This window comes from Castor canadensis, chromosome 5 (assembly GCF_047511655.1).
Source record: "Castor canadensis chromosome 5, mCasCan1.hap1v2, whole genome shotgun sequence".
Classification (NCBI taxonomy): domain Eukaryota; kingdom Metazoa; phylum Chordata; class Mammalia; order Rodentia; family Castoridae; genus Castor; species Castor canadensis.
In genome coordinates, this window is record NC_133390.1 from 83,429,744 (window position 1) to 83,450,434 (window position 20,691).

A 20,691-nucleotide genomic window follows, 5' to 3' on the forward strand; every position below is an offset into this window, starting at 1 on the left:
CCCCAGCCTGTCAAGATCATGTCTAAATGCTGTTCCTAGACCCATTCCAAACATCCTCTTCTTCAGAAAAATCCTTTCCTAAGCCCCAGCTGGAAAACCCTCCCTTTTTCTGGAAACTTTGATTCCCACAGTTACACCTTTAAGGAACAATTATCCTCATCTTGGGTGGCAGACATTGCCTTACCTTTACCCTGTCCTTTTTTTTTTTTTCTCCCAGCCACCTTTTGTCCTCCTCTCATTCACTTTGATCAGCTCAACTAGACTTCCAGCCTCAGTGAGAACATCAGTTCCTCTGTCTCCAGGTATTATTCAATCCACCAGACACCTCCTGGTTTCCCTTCCTTGTCTACAGGTCCCAGCCCCCATCAGTTGTTTCAATGATCTCTTCCTTTGGAAGAGGAATACCCATTACCCTTTGTCAAGATCATGGAAATCACACTTTTTTCATATGCAGCAAAACTTTAATGAGTGATTTGAATGATCACTATTCTATTACACTGATGTATGGTGTTATTATAGTTGTAAGTATGTATTATCCTAACAAATACCAAATATAGTTCATTGGTAGTTGCGGTACAAGTACTGAAAAATGAACCTGTAATCTTATAACTTTGAAACATAAGTTTGATGTGATTAGAAAGCTACTAAAAAAGATGTAAATGAAACATATGCAATGCTTTAATTTAGAAGAGCATTCAACAAAACATTAAAGACGATGTCAATAAAGTGCAGAAAAGCTGGGCACCAGTGGCTCACACCTGTGATCCTAGCCACATGGTAGGCTGAGATCAGATCACAGTTGGAGACCAGGCTGGGCAAATAGCTCTTGAGACCCCATGTCCAAAATATCTAGAGCAAAATTGGCTGGAGGCTTGGCTCAAATGGAAGAACGCCTGCTTTGCGAGCACCTGCTTTTCAAATTCAAAGCCCTGAGTTCAAATCCCCGTCCCAAGAAAGAAAGAAAGAAAACAGGAAAGCATTAATGCAAAAATGTGCTATGAGGGCAGTAGATTTAAAAGCCTCGTAACTCGTCTTCCCTAATTTATGCTTTATTATTGGGAAAAAGTTATTCTAAAAATAATGCACATTTTCAACAATGCTGTCTTCAGCTATGCATCATTTAGAGAAAACAAAGCACAATGGAAACTTTTCTTGTTAAATTCAGATGAGGACATTCTGGAGACACTTGGAAGTGCAATGTTGGAATTAAAGAAGGAAGTCCAAGACAGAGCTATCAAGTTGGAATTTACCTCTGTGAGACTGATAGTTCAAATCATGAGAGAGGACAAACATACCCAATTGAGAGTATAGATTTAAAAGAAGGTCTAGAACATAATCTTCTGAAGTCACCGAATTCATAGCCCAGGAGGAAAAAGTAGAGAGGGAGGTTACTTTCTGAGAACATAGAATAGGTGAGGAAGGTTCCATGCATATATTTGTAGTATCTTATTTATTCCCAGGCTGTTTTATATACCTGGTTATATAACAAGGATAGCAAGAAGGAAAACGTGAAGTTACTTGGTCCAGGTCTTGCAGGTATGTCTGAATTCACTGTCACATTGAGAAACATGAGATCATTGTAGGGTTAGCAAAACAGAAAAGCCAACTGCACAAATTTTAAGATAGAGAGGAAAGAATTTGAGCCAAGTCAGATAAAATGAACTAGGGCTCCCTACCACAGTAAATGGTCCCATTATCCACCCAGCTAGCAAAGCTACAAATCCAGACACTGTCATTTTTCATTGCTTTCTTAGCCCCACGTCAAGTCTATCAGCAGGTCCTGGGAGTTATATCCTCTTTTTATCATATCTCTTGCCTTAGGCTAAAGCACACTTATCTTTTCCCTGGAAGGTTCTAGTCACTTCCTATACTGCAACCCACTTCCCAAAGAGCAACTATGCAGATGCTACTGGCACTTGGTTAACCACCAGACGCTGATTAATCATTACTGGGACTTCATTGTTGGGGTTGTCTGGTCCATTTCAGAATGTTTGCCATCCCTGGTCTCTGTCTTCTAAATGTCAATAGACATTTGTAAATGCCTCCACTTACTTCCAAACATCTCCCCAAAGGGATGGTGGTTCTACTTCATCTCATTCCCAGGTTGAGAACCATGGAACCTGAGAGAGCTTGTAATGTAAATCAATCTTTATTGTAAATGAAACCATGCCACTGCTTCTCCTTTATTTACTTCAATTCAGCTTCCTTTCTCATCCTTGGCCACATCAACCTACTTTCTACCACACAGCCCTTGTGCCTGCTGTTTTTCTGGTCCAGAATGCTGGCCCATTGGCTGTCTTGGCTGGTCTTCTCTCTTCCTTCAAGCTTGGACATTAATACTGATGTAAGTGTGAGGGGTGGCCATCCTGGTAGGAATGAAGGCAAGCAGAGGCAGGCATGGCTGAGAGGTGGGGTCAGATCTGATGGCATCTTTTGAACTCCTGGATCCAGTTGTACAGTAGTTAAGACTTGTCCACTTATTTTCAGTACATAGACAATAAATAGCATTCCCTTTTTATTTAAACTGATTTGGATTGTGTGTCTGCTGCCTGCCTAAGGACACACTCTGTCTAATGCTCCACATGGTCCCTCATAGCCAAACCTATGTGTAACAAGCATGGAAAGTAGATGAATCTTTTGCAGTCCTGGGTGAAAAATGCCTTTTTAGGAGCCTCTTCAAGTTCCTTCAAGGAAGGACTGAACTCTCCACTAAATAAAAACTCCCTCAGCATTTGCCCATCATCTCCTCTTTTCCTCTCTTCTGTTTCTTCCTATCTTTTGCCCTAAATATGCTCAGAACTTTTCCCTAAAATAAACTTTTTTTCATTATTTGTCCACTTAGATTATATCTTCTCTTTCCTACCTTTCATAATCAGTTCGTTTGAAAGAGGGGAACATATTTGCCTTCCATTTCCTCACACTGTCCCTTGACATCCAGGTTGTCTCTCCTAGTGCAGCTGTGCCTACCAGTGGTCACCATGACCTCAAGTCAGACTGCTAAAACAATGACTTTTCTCAGTTCTCATCCTCGTGCTCTTTCTGCAGCATTTAGCACAGCTCCCATACCTTTGTCTTCTCTGGCTGTTGGGATACCCAGTGGTTTTCTTACATTCCTGGCTATTCTGTCTGGTTACTGGAAGGTTGGCAAAACCTCCAGAAATAACAATGAATAACAATGCTTGATTCAATCTTCTTGGTTCAGTGTAGCCCTGCAACTGACTGTTGGTCTCTTTAAAATTCTATCTGGCAGGACTCATCACTGAGGTGGATTAGAACAGCTTAATACTAATAGATAAAAACTGGCACTGCCTAGACACCATTCTGTAATGGTAGCTATTTATTCACTTATGTTCTCTGAGCACTAAGAGAATGTCTACAAATGTCTGCGGGATTCACCTGACCAGGTATCCCAGCTCTCATTTTACTGTAAACCAGAAATTAAATTTTTGTTTTTAAAATATATCAACTAGAAAGACAACCCTGAATTATAAAATGAACTATATACAGTACATTCAACGGAATGGGTATTATAGCTTTTTTTTTTTTTGGTGGTATAGGGATTTGAACTCAGGGCATCACGTTTGCTAGACAGATGTTCTACCACTTGAGCCATTCTACCAGACCTTCAATTGGTATTCTAAACATAACTAATGAACAAATATAACTACCATGAGATTCCTTTGTTAATTAATAATCCTTACCTGAGAATTGGTGAAAACCAGTGATTGATTTGTCTGTACAAAGTTCAGGCACTTGAGCCTCCTTAGCAATATTTTCTGCCCCTTATGAATGAAAAAGAACTGTTTTCTTATAAGAAAATGGTTATATCATATGGATTGTGAGCAGATCCTAGTCTTATTTTCCTCTGTATGGCCACACAGTTGACCTTTTTTCTCTTAGGTTTCTCTTTTCACATAGACTTTGGTGAGAATACTTGTGTGGTTGTTAGAACAACAAACCACACACAAGAGTAGATCTGGGCTAGAAGAGTCAATGATCATAACCACATTTCAGTTTAGAACATTTTTTTTATTAAGGAAGGTCCTTCAGGCACTTTTATTAAGAGGCAGAAATAAGTTTAGTAAGAGCACCTTTCAAAGTCACAGTTCCAACTGTTTTTATGAGGTCAACCAGAAGGCAGAGAACACAATGGAAATAAATGGTTTATCAGCAAAACAATGACAATGATGTCAGTCTTATGCCTTCCATTAAACATAACCATCACCTCTCTGCTTCTATCCTCTGAGGAATGAAGAAAAATTAGAATTAAAGCCTTGATATTAATCTAGACACACGCAGTCTTTGCTTTGACAGCAGAAAAGGCCCCCACCCTTACCCAGTCTTGGACAAAATGGTAGCTACATCCTCTGTGTCAAAACTTCTTACTCTGCTGTGTCTGGGCTACAGTTTGAAGTGTCTGACCTTCCCTGGGCACGGGCGGACCAACGGACCACCTGGACCAGCAGCACCAGGATGGGTCACCTTAGGTGGTGTTTCTGGGGGGAAAGCTTCTCCTGAGGCTGACTCTGCTGAGGCCACACCTGAGAAGGAATTGCGCAGGTCGTAGTGTGCCCAGTTCTGTGGGGGCCTTGGGCGAACTGCCACCATCACATGGCCCAGCGTCACGGAAGGTGCAGGTGGCCCAGCTGAAGGAAGTGCTGGTGCAGGTTGCTCCACTGTGGGGATGGGGTCTGCTGTTTTGGCGACATCTGGCTGAGGCTGCGGAACCTCAGGCTAGAGAGAGGACCATTTCCTTAGGTTAGCTTGCTTTGTTCTCCCAGACAAGACCACCCACAGGTCTGGGTCGTACCTCTCCCCAATTTGTAATGATTTTTCTTTGCGATGAATCTAGCAAAAAAGAACTACCCAAATACCAAGGATCCCATCAGGGTTATGGGGAAGAGGAAACTGGCCTAATCCTGGTGTCACTAGGATTAGCTTAGTCATGGTAGTTACATGCAAACCTATCCCTTCAGTAAAAGTAGCTCAGTTACAGGTAACCTTCACTCTTTGTCATCCAAACCCGCAGCCACTGGGAGCTGCCAGGTGGATCTGCCCACCAAGTTCTGCAGCTAAGGAAGCCACTCCCACCTCCCATGAATAAAAAGGTGGCCTTGCCAACTACACACTAGGATGCTTCTGCCCTGCAGCCACCAGTGCATGGGAGGGAAAGACATAGCTGAAATATCCTTCCCTGTGTTGATGATTCCATGTATCCAGTGTCATGTAACATTGTGGGGTTCAGAACAGGCCAGCAAATGCCCTGTTATTACCAACACACTGCATAAGCATTAAGGGGTCATTCTGTTCTGAAGATATGAGCAAGAATATCCAGGAAGTTCTTACCTGTGTATGGAACACTGTGCAGGTCACTGCAACCTCTTCTCCACCAAGCTTTTCAGTAAGCGTTGTCTTGCAGAAGCCATATTGCTGCCCCCAGAAAAAGAGGAGTTATTTAACTGACATAAAAATGGATTTCTCCCCAGTTTCATTGATACTATAATACATAAGGTAAAGAAACTTAAATTTTTAATTCTTCTTTAAAAGATCTTCTTATAGTACATAATTTCTGCTTATAAAAGGCACATACTATGTAATTCTAACATAGAAAGTGCAGATCCGCTTTGAGAGTGAAAGAGAACACCCAAAATCCCAGAAACAGTGGTGATCTAGGGAGAGCTAGTATTATCATGTATGTACTTCTTTCCTATTTAAAAACACTATTAAATAAATTTCAAACCTGAGATCATTGTGACTGTACCATTTTATGTCTTGTGTTTTCACTTACTCTCATTGCATTTTCTCATGTCATTCATTATCCTCCAGTGTTTTCTATTTACTGAGGTATCATATATTATTCAGTGACACCTGGATTTTTTTGGTCATTTGATATCTGTGGTAATTCAACTTTATAGATATTTCTTGAAGTACTTCTGACACTCTTTTTAGGCTAAATTCCCACATGTGACATTACTGTCTCAAAGAATTGAAAGTTTTTGTATCAGAGATGTATCTAGGAAATCTATACTTCCTAGCATCAGGCCACAACTAGGCTTCATTAGAAAATGGTCTCTGTCTTTCCACTCATTCCATGTGCCACATGACATGGTGACAACTCTTAAAAGGGGAAATGAGACTCCAGAGAAATGTCTGGCATGACCCAGAGAGTAGACATTTTGCATGGTTATTTTCTTCCCTCAGCCCAAATATACAAACTACATGAAGATGCTCTGTTCTACAGTAGGTTTGCCAGCCCAGGGCCTGGCCCACTCACCTTTTCTGCCAGCAGGTTGCAATTGGTTGGTTCTATGACTTCTTTAGCAACACAGTCAGTGGCAGCCACTACAAACTCTACAAGGGTAGACTCTGGAAGAGGCTGAGAAGAATAATTGAAAATGCACTTGAAGCAGGAGAACTTGGAATGACAAGGGCAGAGAAGGAAAGGCTCGAGGGAAGTAGCAAGGGCTATGGCATGGGACAACTTCAGGCAGCACCATTTATGTGGACCAGTTTGTGTGGCCCTGGGTACATGCCCATGAATGGCTAACCTATGGCAATTATTGGGAATTGTGTTCCGAGGTGCTTGAGCTAGAGGTGGGAGTCGGGTCTTGCATTAAGGAGGAACAGGTGTTCATTGCTCATCATTCAGGGTGGAGGTGAGTTTTTAGATGGGAAACAAGAAGTCAGAGGTCAACTGTAGACACACAGAAGCAAGAACCCTACCTCTTCCTTACCCTCACTCTTGGGCTGGCACTTTCAGACCCAAAGTTTGGTCACTCCAAGATGGGGTGAGAACGTGAAGGAAAAACCCCCCTCCTCGTGTGTTTCATACAGAAGGATCAAGTGAAAAAAACTAAATGAAAGACATTGCTAATGTTTTTCATTCTTATAATGCTTGGAGTCTATAGATACTTAAAAATGAAGTGTCTGTTATCTGGTGTAGTCTAGGATGGGGATATTCTGGGAATCCCGTACTCTAACAGCATTACTATCTACTCTATTACCCAAGTGTGCCATAGCTGGTATCCAGTTTATCAGATCTCTTACACATTAAAATTCAGTTGCATTCAAATATACTAAACTGTTTGTAGTACAATTACAAACACACACTGATTTAAACGACAGCTCAGGACCCTGCCACTATACATCTGTCAGTGTTAGTACACTCCTACCTTTGTCAGTATTAATTAGTAAACCACTGCAGATGCCAGCGGCGAGTGCGCCTGGATAACATGGTAACCTCCAGCGCTGAACACCACGCCCGGTTTTAACGAGAACCAGGGAAGTCAAGATGTGCTTAACTACAGTACCTGGTGCTTTATGTTATAATAGCTCAGCCTAGGGGCTTGGGGATCCTCCTGACCCTCAGTGTCCTCAGACCCCTAGGGAACCCTTCCGCCCTCCCTTCCAACCAACACCCTCCTTGCCTTCTGGTTGCTAACCTCGCACCTGTTTTTCCCTCACAACTGTGTCATCACATACGTTCTCCCAAGTACCACCAAGCTGCCCAATCTCCCGAAAGGGTCTCATTCTTTACCACAAGTTGAGCCCGGGAAATTTCCACCAGTTTAAAATAGGATCCGTTATGCCGAGCGTTGAAGGCGGCCAGGGCGGCTTGGGCAGCATGCACCACCCTGGTGTCGTTAAGCGGGATCAGCAGGGGACAGTCTGAGCACACTTTGCGCACGTCCTCGGCCGAGTCTAGGCAGAAAGGAAAACTCGGGGTCTTCACTGTGGTTCTCCATGACATTCACTCCAATTCCACTCGTTTACAGAAGGCTAAGACATGCTCCGTTGTTTTTTGTTTGTTTGTTTGCCTCTCAACTAAACCTTCAAATAGTTGTGTTGTGTTTGAAGTTTCTGCGGAAGTCCCTATTATCACAGTGCAATTTTCACCTCCGATGAGGACAGCTGCTTAAAAAATGGGTTTGAAATCCCAGAAGCCAAGAAGTTTGGCTTCTTTTCCTCACTCACAAGTGACTGGAACTACTTGGGTTCAAAACAAATTAGATTCTTTACTCTCTGTACAAGATAAAAATAACAAGAGGAGGACTCATCTGTACCTGGAGTGGAATGACATTTTGCATGCAATACGGTAAGCTGGTTATCCTGTTTCAGAACATGGAAGTCACAGTCTCCTTCCACCGCCTGGAGAAAGAAAACCCAAAACCAAAAAACCCATAGTGAGGACCCAGGAACACTGGTCCCTGCTCACCCTGGGAGACCCCTCCCCCAGGCATGGCTGTCAAAGGTGACCCTCACATGCATAATACTGAAATATTATACTCTGTTTTCAAGAAGACCTACAGCAAGAGAGTTGACCTGTTGTAAAAGTCAGCATCCAATGATAGTTTTAGAAACTGCACTCTAGTTAGCCAAGAAAGCAGTTGGGATAAAATGGGTCTGCTCTTTGTTGAACCATGGGACACTATTACAGCTGCCATAAGAAGGGCACTCACATGCTGGGACACCTGCCTCACAGGGCAGTTTGCCAACGGCGTGGGGTCCCGTGCATGGCAGGTGGTCTCCAGAGTGTCTATCTCAAGCTCATACACCTCTCCGAAGGGCCGCTGTGGACAGAGAATGAAGAGGTGAGCAGCCCACCCACTGATCCATCTTGTTGTGTCAGCCAAAGTCTTGAGCCCCCACGGGGCTTGCCCACACCCCCTTTGCAGACTTGAGGGAGAAGTCATTCCCATTTCACAGCTCCATCTAACTCTGCACTGGCCTGTGATCAGGACCACAACCAGAGTCTCTGATCTTCCTCTGTTGACAGCAAGTGCTAAATGGTGCTTCAAGCAAAGAGGGCAGTGGTCTCAGACAAGGGCTGGAGCTACAGTCCTCACTCTGAGCTCAATTTAGAAAACTGAAATGTGTGTTGATATTTTTTTAATTTAAAAAATTTCACCCTTCTAGCAGGGCGCTGGTGGCTCACGTCTGTAATCCTAGCTACTCAGGACACAGAGATCAGGAGGATCGTAGTTCAAAGCCAGCCCCAGGGCAAATAAGGCCCTGAGTTCAGACCCACTACAGCAAAAAAAAAAAATTTACCCTTCAAGCAGTGCTTTGAAAACGTTGACTTTGGATTTCCTTAGTCAAAGGTGGTATAGGGTAAATAACTTAGTTTCTTTATCCCTCCCTCTACTTCATTCTTCCTTCCCTTTCAATCATTTACCTTCCTTCCTTTCCCCATTTTCTTTTCCTTCTTAAAATTTTTCTGTTGCTATTGTCTTTGACTTTTCCTTTGTCTTTTGACTTGTAGATGCACAGAGGCTGCTCTCTACTGCCTTCTGCCGGTGATGAGAAGAAACCACAAAACTACTCTGACACTCAGAAAACTAGTCTAGATGCAATCTGGAAAACTTGCATAACTCCTTGGAGTTGTTCATATCAATTCATCTGTCTATGTACCCTTTTCTTCAAAGCCTGGAGAATCCAGAAAATCTGGGAAACAATCTCAGCCCAGCAGTTTTCTTATCATTTCAACTGTGCCTGACTCAGTAGTATCTGAAGTCCCAGAATCTCCTTTCCCAACCAAGACTCTGCATGTTATGATGTGCAGGTATATCCCAAGTGACTTTCTGAAGAGATTCAGAGCTGCAGCGTCTAAGAGCTGGCCACACTTGGGCTTCTTGAGGAAAGGAAGAGTAACCCTCAAGCTCTGCCCTTACTGAAAATCACCACGCTCACCATTGCCTTTTCTCTCAAATATGCAAGCTGTGTTTTTATTTCCCCTGAATTGATTGGCATTCCTTCTGAATTAGTATTATATTGTACTGTGGTTGAATCACTCTTAAATTCACCCAGGAAAATCCTGGATTCAAAGATTTTTGTCCCTTTGTGACATCAGACATCAGTCATCAGTCCAGGCACCCTTACTATGTTTGGCTTATTTTTCCTCCTAGTTTGTAAATCTCTTGTGACACAAATTGTCTTTCTTACCTTTGTATTAAGTTAAACCATAAAGAATTCGCAATTTTATATGCCCAAAGCAGCCAAATATTGGCAATTTTAATGGTTCAATGTCTATTACCACCCATATCTAATATCTCCCAAAGCACATGACACTGGTTCTTGCCCAAGGAAGACTTGAAATGAATGTTTGCTGATAGAATTATCCTTAATCAACTAGAAAATCTAACTTCAAATCAGGCAGTAAATAGGTGCCTTTCTCCACCTCTCCAAATCTCTCAACTGATTCCCAAGGCACATTTCACAGGCTTTATGCTGCCTTGGTTTCCTGTGTAGCATGCAGAAAAGCAAATCTGATTTAAGCCAAGACTTCTCTCTGGTATGTGAGTAACAGTTTTGGGGAGGCAGCTTGTAGAGGAAGGAATCGGATCTGGAATCAGATCCCAGCCTGATTTCTTACTAATTATACAGTCTTGAGCAGAAAATGACAATACATCAGGGTCTTGGCTTCCTCTTATGAAGACCAGGGCAGTCTTTCTATGACACAGGTCTGGAATTGGGAAAGGGAAAGGTTAATGAGGTGATCTCTGTGAAAGGGCCTGGTACACAGTAGGTGCTTATCAAATGTTATTCTCCATTTTTATCAGAGACAGATGGGAGCCAAGAAAAGTAAATGATTTTCAGACAATGAGAACTTGGCAAATAGGAGCCAGTCTCTTGGGCCATAGGATTTCCCAGAAAGCCATAATTTCCCCCTGTGATCTCCAGAATATCCTTGGAAGTTTTTTTCTGTCCTCCATACAGCCCCATCCCCCAGCCAGCACCTTCATTGAGATCCATGACTGCATTACCAAACGCTCTTCTCTTGCCTTCCCCCTGCCCCTTCTTTTACTCCTGGGAATAAATCAGAGTTTTCCCCACTGCCATTTTATTTGTACTGAGAGCTGCTGGTTTTTTGAGACACAGTATTGGGCTCCACACATAGATTCTTTCAGCTCATTCAAAGCAGATTCACTTACCCGAGGCCACACCTTCGCTTTGTCAATCTGGTTCAAGGTATGCTTGTATCCATGAAGAAGGTGTTGATTGAGGTAGTCCACGGCCACCTGGGCTGCTTTCTCTATTTCTGGGTCATCACAAGCTGGCTGCCTATAGACTAGCCCTAGACTATGTGGGACTGAGTGACAACCCCAGAGCTGAGCAAGGCAAAGGAGTAAGACAAGGGACTTCATGGCTGCCCCTGAGAAGCCTTGGCAGGTGGGCAGATAGCTGGAGACTTGAGAACCAATCCAGGTACTCTGCTTGGAAAGCTAGACCAGTGGAGGAGCAGGGGGCTTTATTTATCTATTGGAACCTGTGGAAGGAATTGCATAAGGACATGAAAGATTTCAGTTCTGGTTCCAAATAACCCTTGCAAACATCAGCCCTGGAAAAGCAAACAAGTTAGGACATCACTGGCTCCCAAGAAACTTGCCAAAGTCAATGCTGTTGTGTGGAAAATGCTCCAAAGTCCGCTTGGAATATGGGAACAGCAGGAGAAAGAGGCAGCAGCTGAGGGCATCGGACGGACACAGCCAGTCAGGAGTGTGGTGGGGAGGACTGCATATCCTCTTAGTATGCCATGGGATATACTAGGGGCAGGGGATATTCAGCAATTTGATTTAAAAAATCCTCTAATACTGGAGGCTACCTCCTCCACCAAGGATCCTAGAGGGAGAATAAGGCCTATTGTTGTTGCTAAGATACAATGAGCTATGGGAGAACTTAGATCTTGGGTAAGATCCTTGGAGAATAGAAGGAAGAATATTATTTGTCTTGGTGGAGATGAAAGGAGGGGCTTCCTATGACAAGGAGGGATATGACTATCAGATCCATGTGAGTTTCCAACCCCCTCTGCAGACCTCACCACCAGACCCTGTAGGTGACAACACAGACAGGCACTGACCTGGGTCTTCTAGGTGTCTGTAACTGTCACCACAGTTTTGTGGTCCCAGCTTCCTCTTACTACTCTTTGCAGCCTTAGCAGAATGACAGTGTGTCTCTGGCCAGAACACTGGGCCAGGTTTTACCTTTCAAGTAGCCCTTAACAATGCCAGGTATGACCTCAAAGGAGGGTGGACAGCAAAGTGACAGGCTTAGGAAATTTCATGTAAAGGTGTGATTTAGCCTGGAGCTAACAAGACCTAACATGAAAACCAATATATGTTCTTCAAATATTTGGAGGTCATTGCTGTGTGTAGGTGCATTTGTTTTGCGGTTTGATATTGCTTCAGAGGAAAAAAACTTGGTTAAAAAAAGAAAGAAAGAAAAGGGTCCTTTAAAGAGAAGCTTAATAATATTGATTTGTAGGGGCAGGATTGGGTTGGGGGTGGCAAGGGATAATGATAGGTCAGAGAATGTGGCTGTAAGTGATTTTCCACATTTACTCCCAACTATGCACAGATTCGTACAGAATCAAATGGCAAAGGTCATGTGATCAGCCCGCAAGTTATTTTGGAGAGGGTTTTCTGGCTCACAGAGGCAAGGAACGAGCTCTAGTTGTCTAGCAAGGCCAGCTTCCCATCAGTCTTATAGATATTTTATTCAAGGCTCTGACTCATGAACTTATTTTTGAGTAGGTTATACTTTGCTTTAAAGATGCTATGAACCAGATGTGCTGGTGCCGTCTGTAATCCCAGCACTCAGGATGCTGAGGCAGGGGGTTTGCAAGTTCCAGGCCAGCCTGGGCTCATAGCAAGACACTAGTTTGAACAAACCAAAATAAACAAATAAATAAATGTGCCTCTATTATTAAAAAAACACTAAATATGGGCATTTTTAATATTGTGAAACTAAACATTCAGTGTGGCATACTTCACAAGTCATAAGCTCAGGTGTGTTAAAGTCTAACTTTATTTTCCATATTTAGTTGAATTCCTGACTGTGAACTTTCTTTTGTGAAAGTTTAATCTCATCAATTCCAAGTAACCTAATTTCCCTCACTTGGATTAAAACTTAGTCCCATTTAGGACTACTTTTCCCTCTGGCTTTATTCCCCCACTGGGGTTAAAAGCCTGAGCTGAGAAGGAGTAATTTATGCAAACATCCCTGTCTTTAAAGGTGGAAAGGGGTGTCCACCTTTGTTTGCTGCAAAAGCCTAGGCTGGCATCTTCTGCCAGGTAATGCATCTCATCTGGTCCTCAGGCCCATCTACCTGGCAGCTCTACCTGTGAGCTACTATCTTGCTTGTTCCCTTTTAACTTATAGCAAGACAGCCTTCCCTGCATCCCCCAGATCAGAGGTCTCCTATTCCAGCCATGACACTCTTTCGAGACCACAGGCCCCCTCTCAGCTAGACACCACCCCTTCTTTAATCCTGGGGAAGCCAGGCTACTGTGCCCACACAATGAACCAGGACATTTAAAAATCAGCCTTCAACTGACCTGCCTGGACACCAGTGCATTCATGGCCGCTGCACTGTCCTGGTGCCACCATTCTCCTCAGGAGGTTTTGCCCTGCAATGTGATGTCTCCCTGTGCTGCCCCCCTCCTCCTGGGAAGTGAACCTAGGTCTCCTCTGCTGTGTGATTGCCACACTTGTCTGGGACTGGTTCTTTTACCATTCTAACCTGAGCATACAAGGAGGAAAAATTCTGTCTGATCATAAACCTCTCAGCACTTCTGCCTTATACATGGAGCATTTCTTTCTGTACCTTTGTTCTGGGACCTTCCATTGGTGACAATTTCTAAAGCATTAAGTAGATTAGATGACACTTGGTATTCAGCTGATTAGGTGTTTAGCTGATGCTGAAAAAATAAGGCACATAGTTAAGAGCAACTAATACCTCACCTATGATAGCACCACATATAAATAGGAGTACAGAAGTTACCCACTGTCTCATCATGCAGAGATAAACAGTGTGCATGTCTTAGTGTATTACCATCTTGTCTTTTCTGTACAAAATATTATTTTAATATAATTTAGGTAAAATTGCATGTACAACTTTTTATTCCTTTGTCATTTAACTTTATAGCTTGAATATTTCCCCATATTATTAAAGAGACTCACAAACATGCTTGTAAAGACTACCTGTTATTCTATTGTGTGTCTGTATCATAATTTATTTAACCATTCTCTTATTTTGGGCATTTAGTTGATTGTCAATCACTATCATATGAAAAGTTATAATAAGCATTTTTATTCAGGAATCCTTACTTTTCAAGATGGATTTGAAATTATTAGTTCAAATTATTTCAGCATTTTTTAGCTCTTGGTTACTATGGTCAAACTGTTGCTAAATGTGCTAGATTTACCTGGTGTGAGATGTCAGCTCTGCCGTTCTCTTATTTCCTCCACAACTGTTTCCATACTGACTTCTGTGGAAACTTAGATATGTAAAGATCATCAAAACTCATTGAAAATGTATTTTAGAGCTTTGGTTTTATCTCAGCTACTCCATCTGTCCAATATTTATAAACTAAACTAACTGTGGTATCAAGCTGAATAAAATGGTCTTTATTTGGATTTTTCAGCGACCTTAGAAAGAAACACCACTATTTACTTACTGACAATGAAGAAGAAAATAGATGATATTTTGGTATGGTTTCCAAGTTAACCGCAGCACTGGTGCCAAAGGGAGGCTACTGGTATTTCACTGTGTCTAAAGATGCCAGCTCCAAACTTAAAAGATTTTCACATGCTGAATGCACAAACTTATGAGTAAACTTGGGTCATTTCATCCAGTTGGCTCCAGCTTCTTTGAATGTCAATAGCAGATAGGCATTTACTCCAACTACTGCTCATTTGCTTCGTTATGCTAATTACTCAGCTGTGCATTTTTCTGGGTTCATATCTCTGCAATATAGCAATATCTGCATTCACACTAAGCATCATACAGTGTGTTAAGGTTGATTGAGGGAAGCAGACTTAAAGATCTTGGGAGCATATGAGGATTAACAATCTCCAGGGGGTGGCAGCAGGGTATGAGGCATGTCAGTGATGGCAGAAATCTCAAGATGGCAGCTGAGAGTAGCACCAGGACCCCAGAATGTGCAAAAGGGCTCTTCGCCAGTGAGTTGCCAGGGTAGGTGGTATGTTTGAGCTATCCCAAGGCAGAAGCCAATGATTATAGTTGCCAGTCAGAATCCAGGATAAGAGGATCACCTTAAATTCAAGGCCAGAGTTTCAGAAGTTGATTCCATCCATGGCCCTGCCAGTTGACATGGGTTGAGGAAGAAAAAGATAGAGGTAGAAAGGGTAAAACACCAAGTCAGGCAGCATAGGCATTGAGAATTAGAAACTCAGACTCTCACAACCCAGGACATGAACACACGCATGTCAGCAGAAGCCTGAAGAATGATTGGCTACTGCAGGATGGGAGCCGCAGTGATTGGTTTCAATCATTCAGTCATATTCCCAGCTCTGCCCTTTCTGATTCTTAAAGGGCCTAGGCTCTGAGAAGCCAAGTATTTAATTTCTGAATAGCTTGATGTTTCTTCACTCATATATCCAATGAATGATGATTTATTGAGCATCTACTATCTGTGAAGCACGTGCCTGGACACAAAGTGTTGAGAAGATACCAAGTACCCTGAAGGAGCTTATTGCAACCCATTGGGCCCAGTGCATCTGATCAGCAAAGAACTATAACTCATTGAACAAAATTATCATGATGCTAATTAAATGACTTATCATAATGTTCTGTAGAGAAAGATTGGGATTTTTTTCTCCAATATAAAATGCCAATCAATGGAATGAAAATTGCCCTTTTCCAAGGACCCATCAGGGTTTTTGTGAAGGTAACTTAGCACTAATTGCCCTGAAGTCATCACCCGATTACCTGGAAGAGCCCTTTGTGTGCAGTACCAATGCACCATAATCGGATGGGTGGGCCTGATCATAGCAAGGCAAAAATGATTAAATCACAGTGACCATTGGTGTGATTGTTCCCTGTTTATGGGGTGGGAAAAGGGGTCTGTAAGCTTTCCCCTAACATTGCCCTCACAACTACTCTCTGGCTCTGTAAATCTAAATCCCAAAAGGAAGCTGCATTTGAGTGCATACAAGTGGAAGAGTAGGATCAGACTAGGGTGAGTCCTGGGAGGGAGGGTGTTGCGCAGGTTAAAGAGGCAGTGTCCGTTGGGGTTGCTCTTTCTTAAGCTGCATGTTGTAGGCCTCACTCTTGCTATACTTAGTCTTGGCCTTGGAGAAGAAGCAAAATATAAACCCTATATTTCTACAAAATAGAAATCTTTCTCCTATTTCAGGGAAGTTTTTGCTGCTATTGTTGTTACCAGTTGGACTGCTGATCCCAAGTGTGAAATGGGCCACATGAACACAGTGATCCTTGCAGTTGAAATTATCTTCTCCATAAGAAACAATGGGAACCTTCCATTCTCTTTTGTTTGGAAGAAGACTTTCTATCTTAGGCTGTTTTGCTGGCCTCAACACTGACTCAAACTTTCTGTCTCACAAAAGAAAGAGTCAAAGAAATGAGTAGATTTGGGCCTGTCAGAGCTAGAATTTCACCGCCTCAGGAAGCCAATGCCATCATGACTAATGTGATTGACTCCTAGTCTGTAAAAAACACGAGAGCCACACAACTCTCATCTTCACTCCTTTACGGAGAATGATGCAGAGGCTCAGAGAGGTTCTGGAAGTTGACCACTCCACAAACCAAGAAAGTGGTGGAACCTAGACATAGTCTAATCACTTCGTTTCTCTATTAACCTCAAACCAAAAGAATATGGGCCCAAACAAAGCTGGGAAGGTTGGCTTCTAGACTACTTAAAAGCCAGCAAATCATTATTCTTGACAATAGAAAATATGGCTGCCTGAAAAGAAAGAAAAATGCTAAAGGAATAGGAAAATGTACTGAGTTTGGTTAGCCACGGAAAGAATTCAAAAATGGATTTGTCCACATAATTTCAGTCAGTAGAAAACACATGGAAATCAATTTTTCAGAAAAAAGCCTATTGACTTTAGTGATGACTCATATGGTATTGAAGTTATCTCAACTTCAGGTTTAGAAAGTAAATAAAAGGTAAATGATTACACTATTTCCAGTTAGATGTTTTCCAGGGAAATGACAGTCAAGGCAGAGAATCATACCCACCACTCCTGCTGGTTTCTGTCATTACCTTTTGATGGGAGATGGGAGATGATACCATCTTCTAGTGAGCCACCTGGTGGGCTTGCTGGGGACTTGGATGTGAAGATTTTTCAGAAAAGTCATGACTTTACTCTTGAAGGCTATCCTCAGGCTACTGGAGCCAAGAAATTCATGGTACCTTATTGAGTTTAGGCACTGTTTTCATTACTTTTCATCTGTGTGTCAGAATAATTGACATAAACAACTTAAGGGAAGAATGATATATTTTGCCTCAGCTTCAGAGGGTTCAGTCCCATGTGTGCAGTGACAGGAGCATGTGAGGAAGGAGCTATCTTTTGAGGCGATCTCGTCATCCTATTGTTTAGGCAAAACTGACACCAATGTTTAAAAATGGGATAAGATGATGAGTAGAAGTTAAATTTGTTAGATGGCTATCTGAATGAGTATGCTTTGTGTGTGCACAAGTGAACAATCCCAAGGGAGGAGATTCCAATGGGCATTATTTACAGGGTGGAGATTGGCCAATTATCATAAGACAGCAGGATTTCTCCTGATTTCCAGAGACTTATATAGACCCTCAGAAAGAGTAACAAAACAAAACACAGGCCATTCCTCTCTATGGATTGCCTTGATTTGGCTTCTTGAATGTGGAGAAGGGAAAATGTAAGTGCTAATGGAAGACCAGTAAGAAGGGGTCTTGAACCTAGGAAGGCAAAAGCTGGTAGCTTCACTATTTAATGTCTAATATCTTGAATACACTTAGGCATGTGAAGTCTTAGCTTCAGGTGTTCTTGTTAGAACTTTGGAAAGCAACGGGACATTAGAAGGCAATAACTTGAATTCAAGAGGGTGCAGAGCGCAGGTACTGGGGGCAATTGTCTGCCTGCACTGGGATTGTGCAACAGGAAGCCAAATCATTTGGTGGGTTAAGCAATAGGCTGAGCCTCCAGATTCTGATGGAGACTGAGGCAGTGGGAAGATAGCTATGAGCAAGAAGGCAAGGGTAAGGTGGAAAAGGGCTGGATTGGTATGATGCAGGGGTGTGAGAGTAGCTTAGCCTGCTTGGTTAGGAGCCTCCATTTGGAGTCAGAACAGATCCAAACCCAAACCTTGGCACCACTATTTACCAACTACGTGATATAACTAGAGATTAAATTTTGCTAAGCCTTGCTTTTTTCATCTGTTAAATATGGGCAATAAATTCAGCTAGAATAGACAGAGATATGCTGAGAGTAACGTAACATTTGCAAAATACCCAGTGTAGGGCCTGGCACAAGCTAAACTGTCAATAAATGAGAGTCCCTAGCAACACACTAGTATTGAGAGCGCAAAGAGGTAACGTGGGGAATATTAAAGACTGAGACATGGCCTTGGCCTTCACATAACATATATATAGAAGCAATATAGCCCAATGGCTAAGGACAAATGCTCCTTGGCTATATCACCACAGGCAAGTTACTTAACATCTCTGGGTCTCATAATGTTCATTTGTAAGAGGAATAATTATAGCAGTGCATACTTCAAAGGGTTATTGAGAGCATTAAATAAGATAGTGCAGTTAACATTCCTGGTACCAGGTAAACACCTATAATACCACTTACTCAGAATATACAACAGGTGAAAGAGTGCCGGGTACCACTGTTTTTTCATCAATATACTGTCAAAGAGAGGGTCTTATGCTGGCATCTTCTGGCAACCAGAAGAATGAGAAAAAGAAAGGAGGAGAGTAGTATTGTAGGAAAAGTGCAATCATCAGGCCTGATGTTCCAGGAATGTCCTGCACAAGGGCATTTGGCCCAAAGGCACAAAAGGGTTCTGTACTTGGTGGAATGCTGGGTTATAGCTGAAATTCTTCAATTTTGTTTTGCTTTGTTTTTTGGTGAGACCGGGTTTGAACTCAAGGCTTCATGCATGAAAAGCAGGCTTTATTGCTTGAGTCACATCTCCAAGTTCATTTTCCTCTGGTTATTTTATTTTATGATTTTATTTTGCAGTAACGGGGTTGAATTCAGGGCCTTCTGCTTGCAAGGCAGGCACTCCACCAACTTGAGCCACTCTACCAGCCCCTTATAATTCTTTTTGATGTACAGCCCTGGGGTTTCATTTTGCCTTGGGCCATGCCAAGTGCTATAGACATTCGCAAGAGGAAGGGAATCATTTCCAGCTAAGTGAGTGGAGGGAAAATGGGAGGCATTTTGAACTTGACTCTGAAGGATGGACAGGATTTGAACAGATAGAAATGAGAGTATGGCTATCTGGTTGGAAAGATTATGCTGGCAAAGTAAAGAGGTGGAGAAGCATGAACTAGGTTTAGGGAATAGGAAATCAAAATCCTGTGACCTTGGAGTACTGCCCTTGAGCTGCTCACATCTGAGCTCCTCCAGGGCAATGCCCTGCTCAGCTGGCCTTTCTAGGGCAAGCTTTTTTCTCAAGGGCTCTCTTAGTCCTTTCCTCCAAGTGCCATCTGCTAGGTACCTGCCTGACTAATAAATTCATAGACATCTCAAAGCCAGTGTTAAGGTGGCTTTGAGATCTGGAAAATAATTAAATAGAAATTCTTAATTGAAAATATGGCTATTGAAATAAAAATGAAAAATACCTGATCAGGAATAGACTGGGAAACAAGAATCCCTATCATCTAACTTAACTCTTTCTGTGTTTTAACTTCTGTGCAGGGATTTTCACAGGATGCAGTGATAGAATTTGACCAAAATCTGCATCCTATGTTCCATACTGTCACCACCTCACTTTACTCCATAATAGATTTCCTCAAACCAGGGGTGACCCACACTTGCATTTATGCACTGGTATGGCTACAGTTATACCATGGTGACGCAGATGAAAGATAACATAAATGTATTTCTCTTTAAAAAAAAATCTCACAATCTCTATCCTCACCCTTACTATCCTAAAATTTTCACATCAAGTATTATTTGTGTTAATCTGATATGAATATCATTAGTTGTTGCAATAGTCATTATGACGTGCCAACATACATTTTGTTATGTTTCCATTTGATTTTCACAAGTATTGAACTTTACCCACTTGATCAATGAGCTTTTGATTTTTCTTGTCACATGGCTTAAGTTTGAGCTCTGTCTCTTTGTTGAATAAGACAGATTTCCATAGATAAGTAGATATTTTGTGTAGTCCCAGGACTTTACCCCCTCATGGGTTGTGTGGCTGCTGATCTTAGTGCTGGTGACACAGACTACCTGCAAGACAGGTGAAGAGCCTTCTGGGGAAGAACTAACCTCCTTGGATTAGAGCCAGAACCAACAGTCTTGGCCTGTTATTGGAGCATCCATGGCCAGCTGGGAAGAAGAGAATAATGTCTGTCACTTGGATTTGTCTCCTGGCACAAATATCTGAGTCTTCTTACAAGTAAGAACTGAAAAGATGCTGTCCCTGGAGGACCTTGGAAACTCAAGCAGCTCTGTTTTGATGCTTGTTGACGGCTATTAACAAAGAGGAACAGAGACATTATCGTATAGTCTGCACAGAATGCTGTAGCACTCATGGCCTCGCCTAGGGCAGGAGAGGGCAAAGCCCAATAGTGAGGGTAGTGTCAGGGCAAGGGACAACAGTGCCCAGGGACAGACAGGGCAGCAATGCCCAGAGACAGCTATAGACAGTTGAGTCCAGCATTGGTCAGCAGTTCCCAGGGGGCAGGCAGCAGTGCCTTGGGG

The 20,691-nt window shown here is 42.4% G+C and overlaps 1 protein-coding gene across 1 annotated transcript; it reads right to left on the bottom strand.

Annotated features, from left to right (window-relative positions):
- Positions 1 to 4,008: 4,008 nt before the first annotated feature.
- On the bottom strand, positions 4,009 to 11,249 carry Ahsg (alpha 2-HS glycoprotein). The gene is made up of 7 exons (XM_074073592.1): positions 10,932 to 11,249; positions 8,460 to 8,570; positions 8,064 to 8,148; positions 7,538 to 7,701; positions 6,275 to 6,376; positions 5,347 to 5,430; positions 4,009 to 4,734 (listed from the first exon to the last, which is right to left on the bottom strand). Exons 1-7 carry the CDS (start codon positions 11,142 to 11,144, stop codon positions 4,402 to 4,404), a joined length of 1,092 nt encoding a protein of 363 aa, XP_073929693.1. The 5' UTR covers positions 11,145 to 11,249; the 3' UTR covers positions 4,009 to 4,401.
- Positions 11,250 to 20,691: the final 9,442 nt, after the last annotated feature.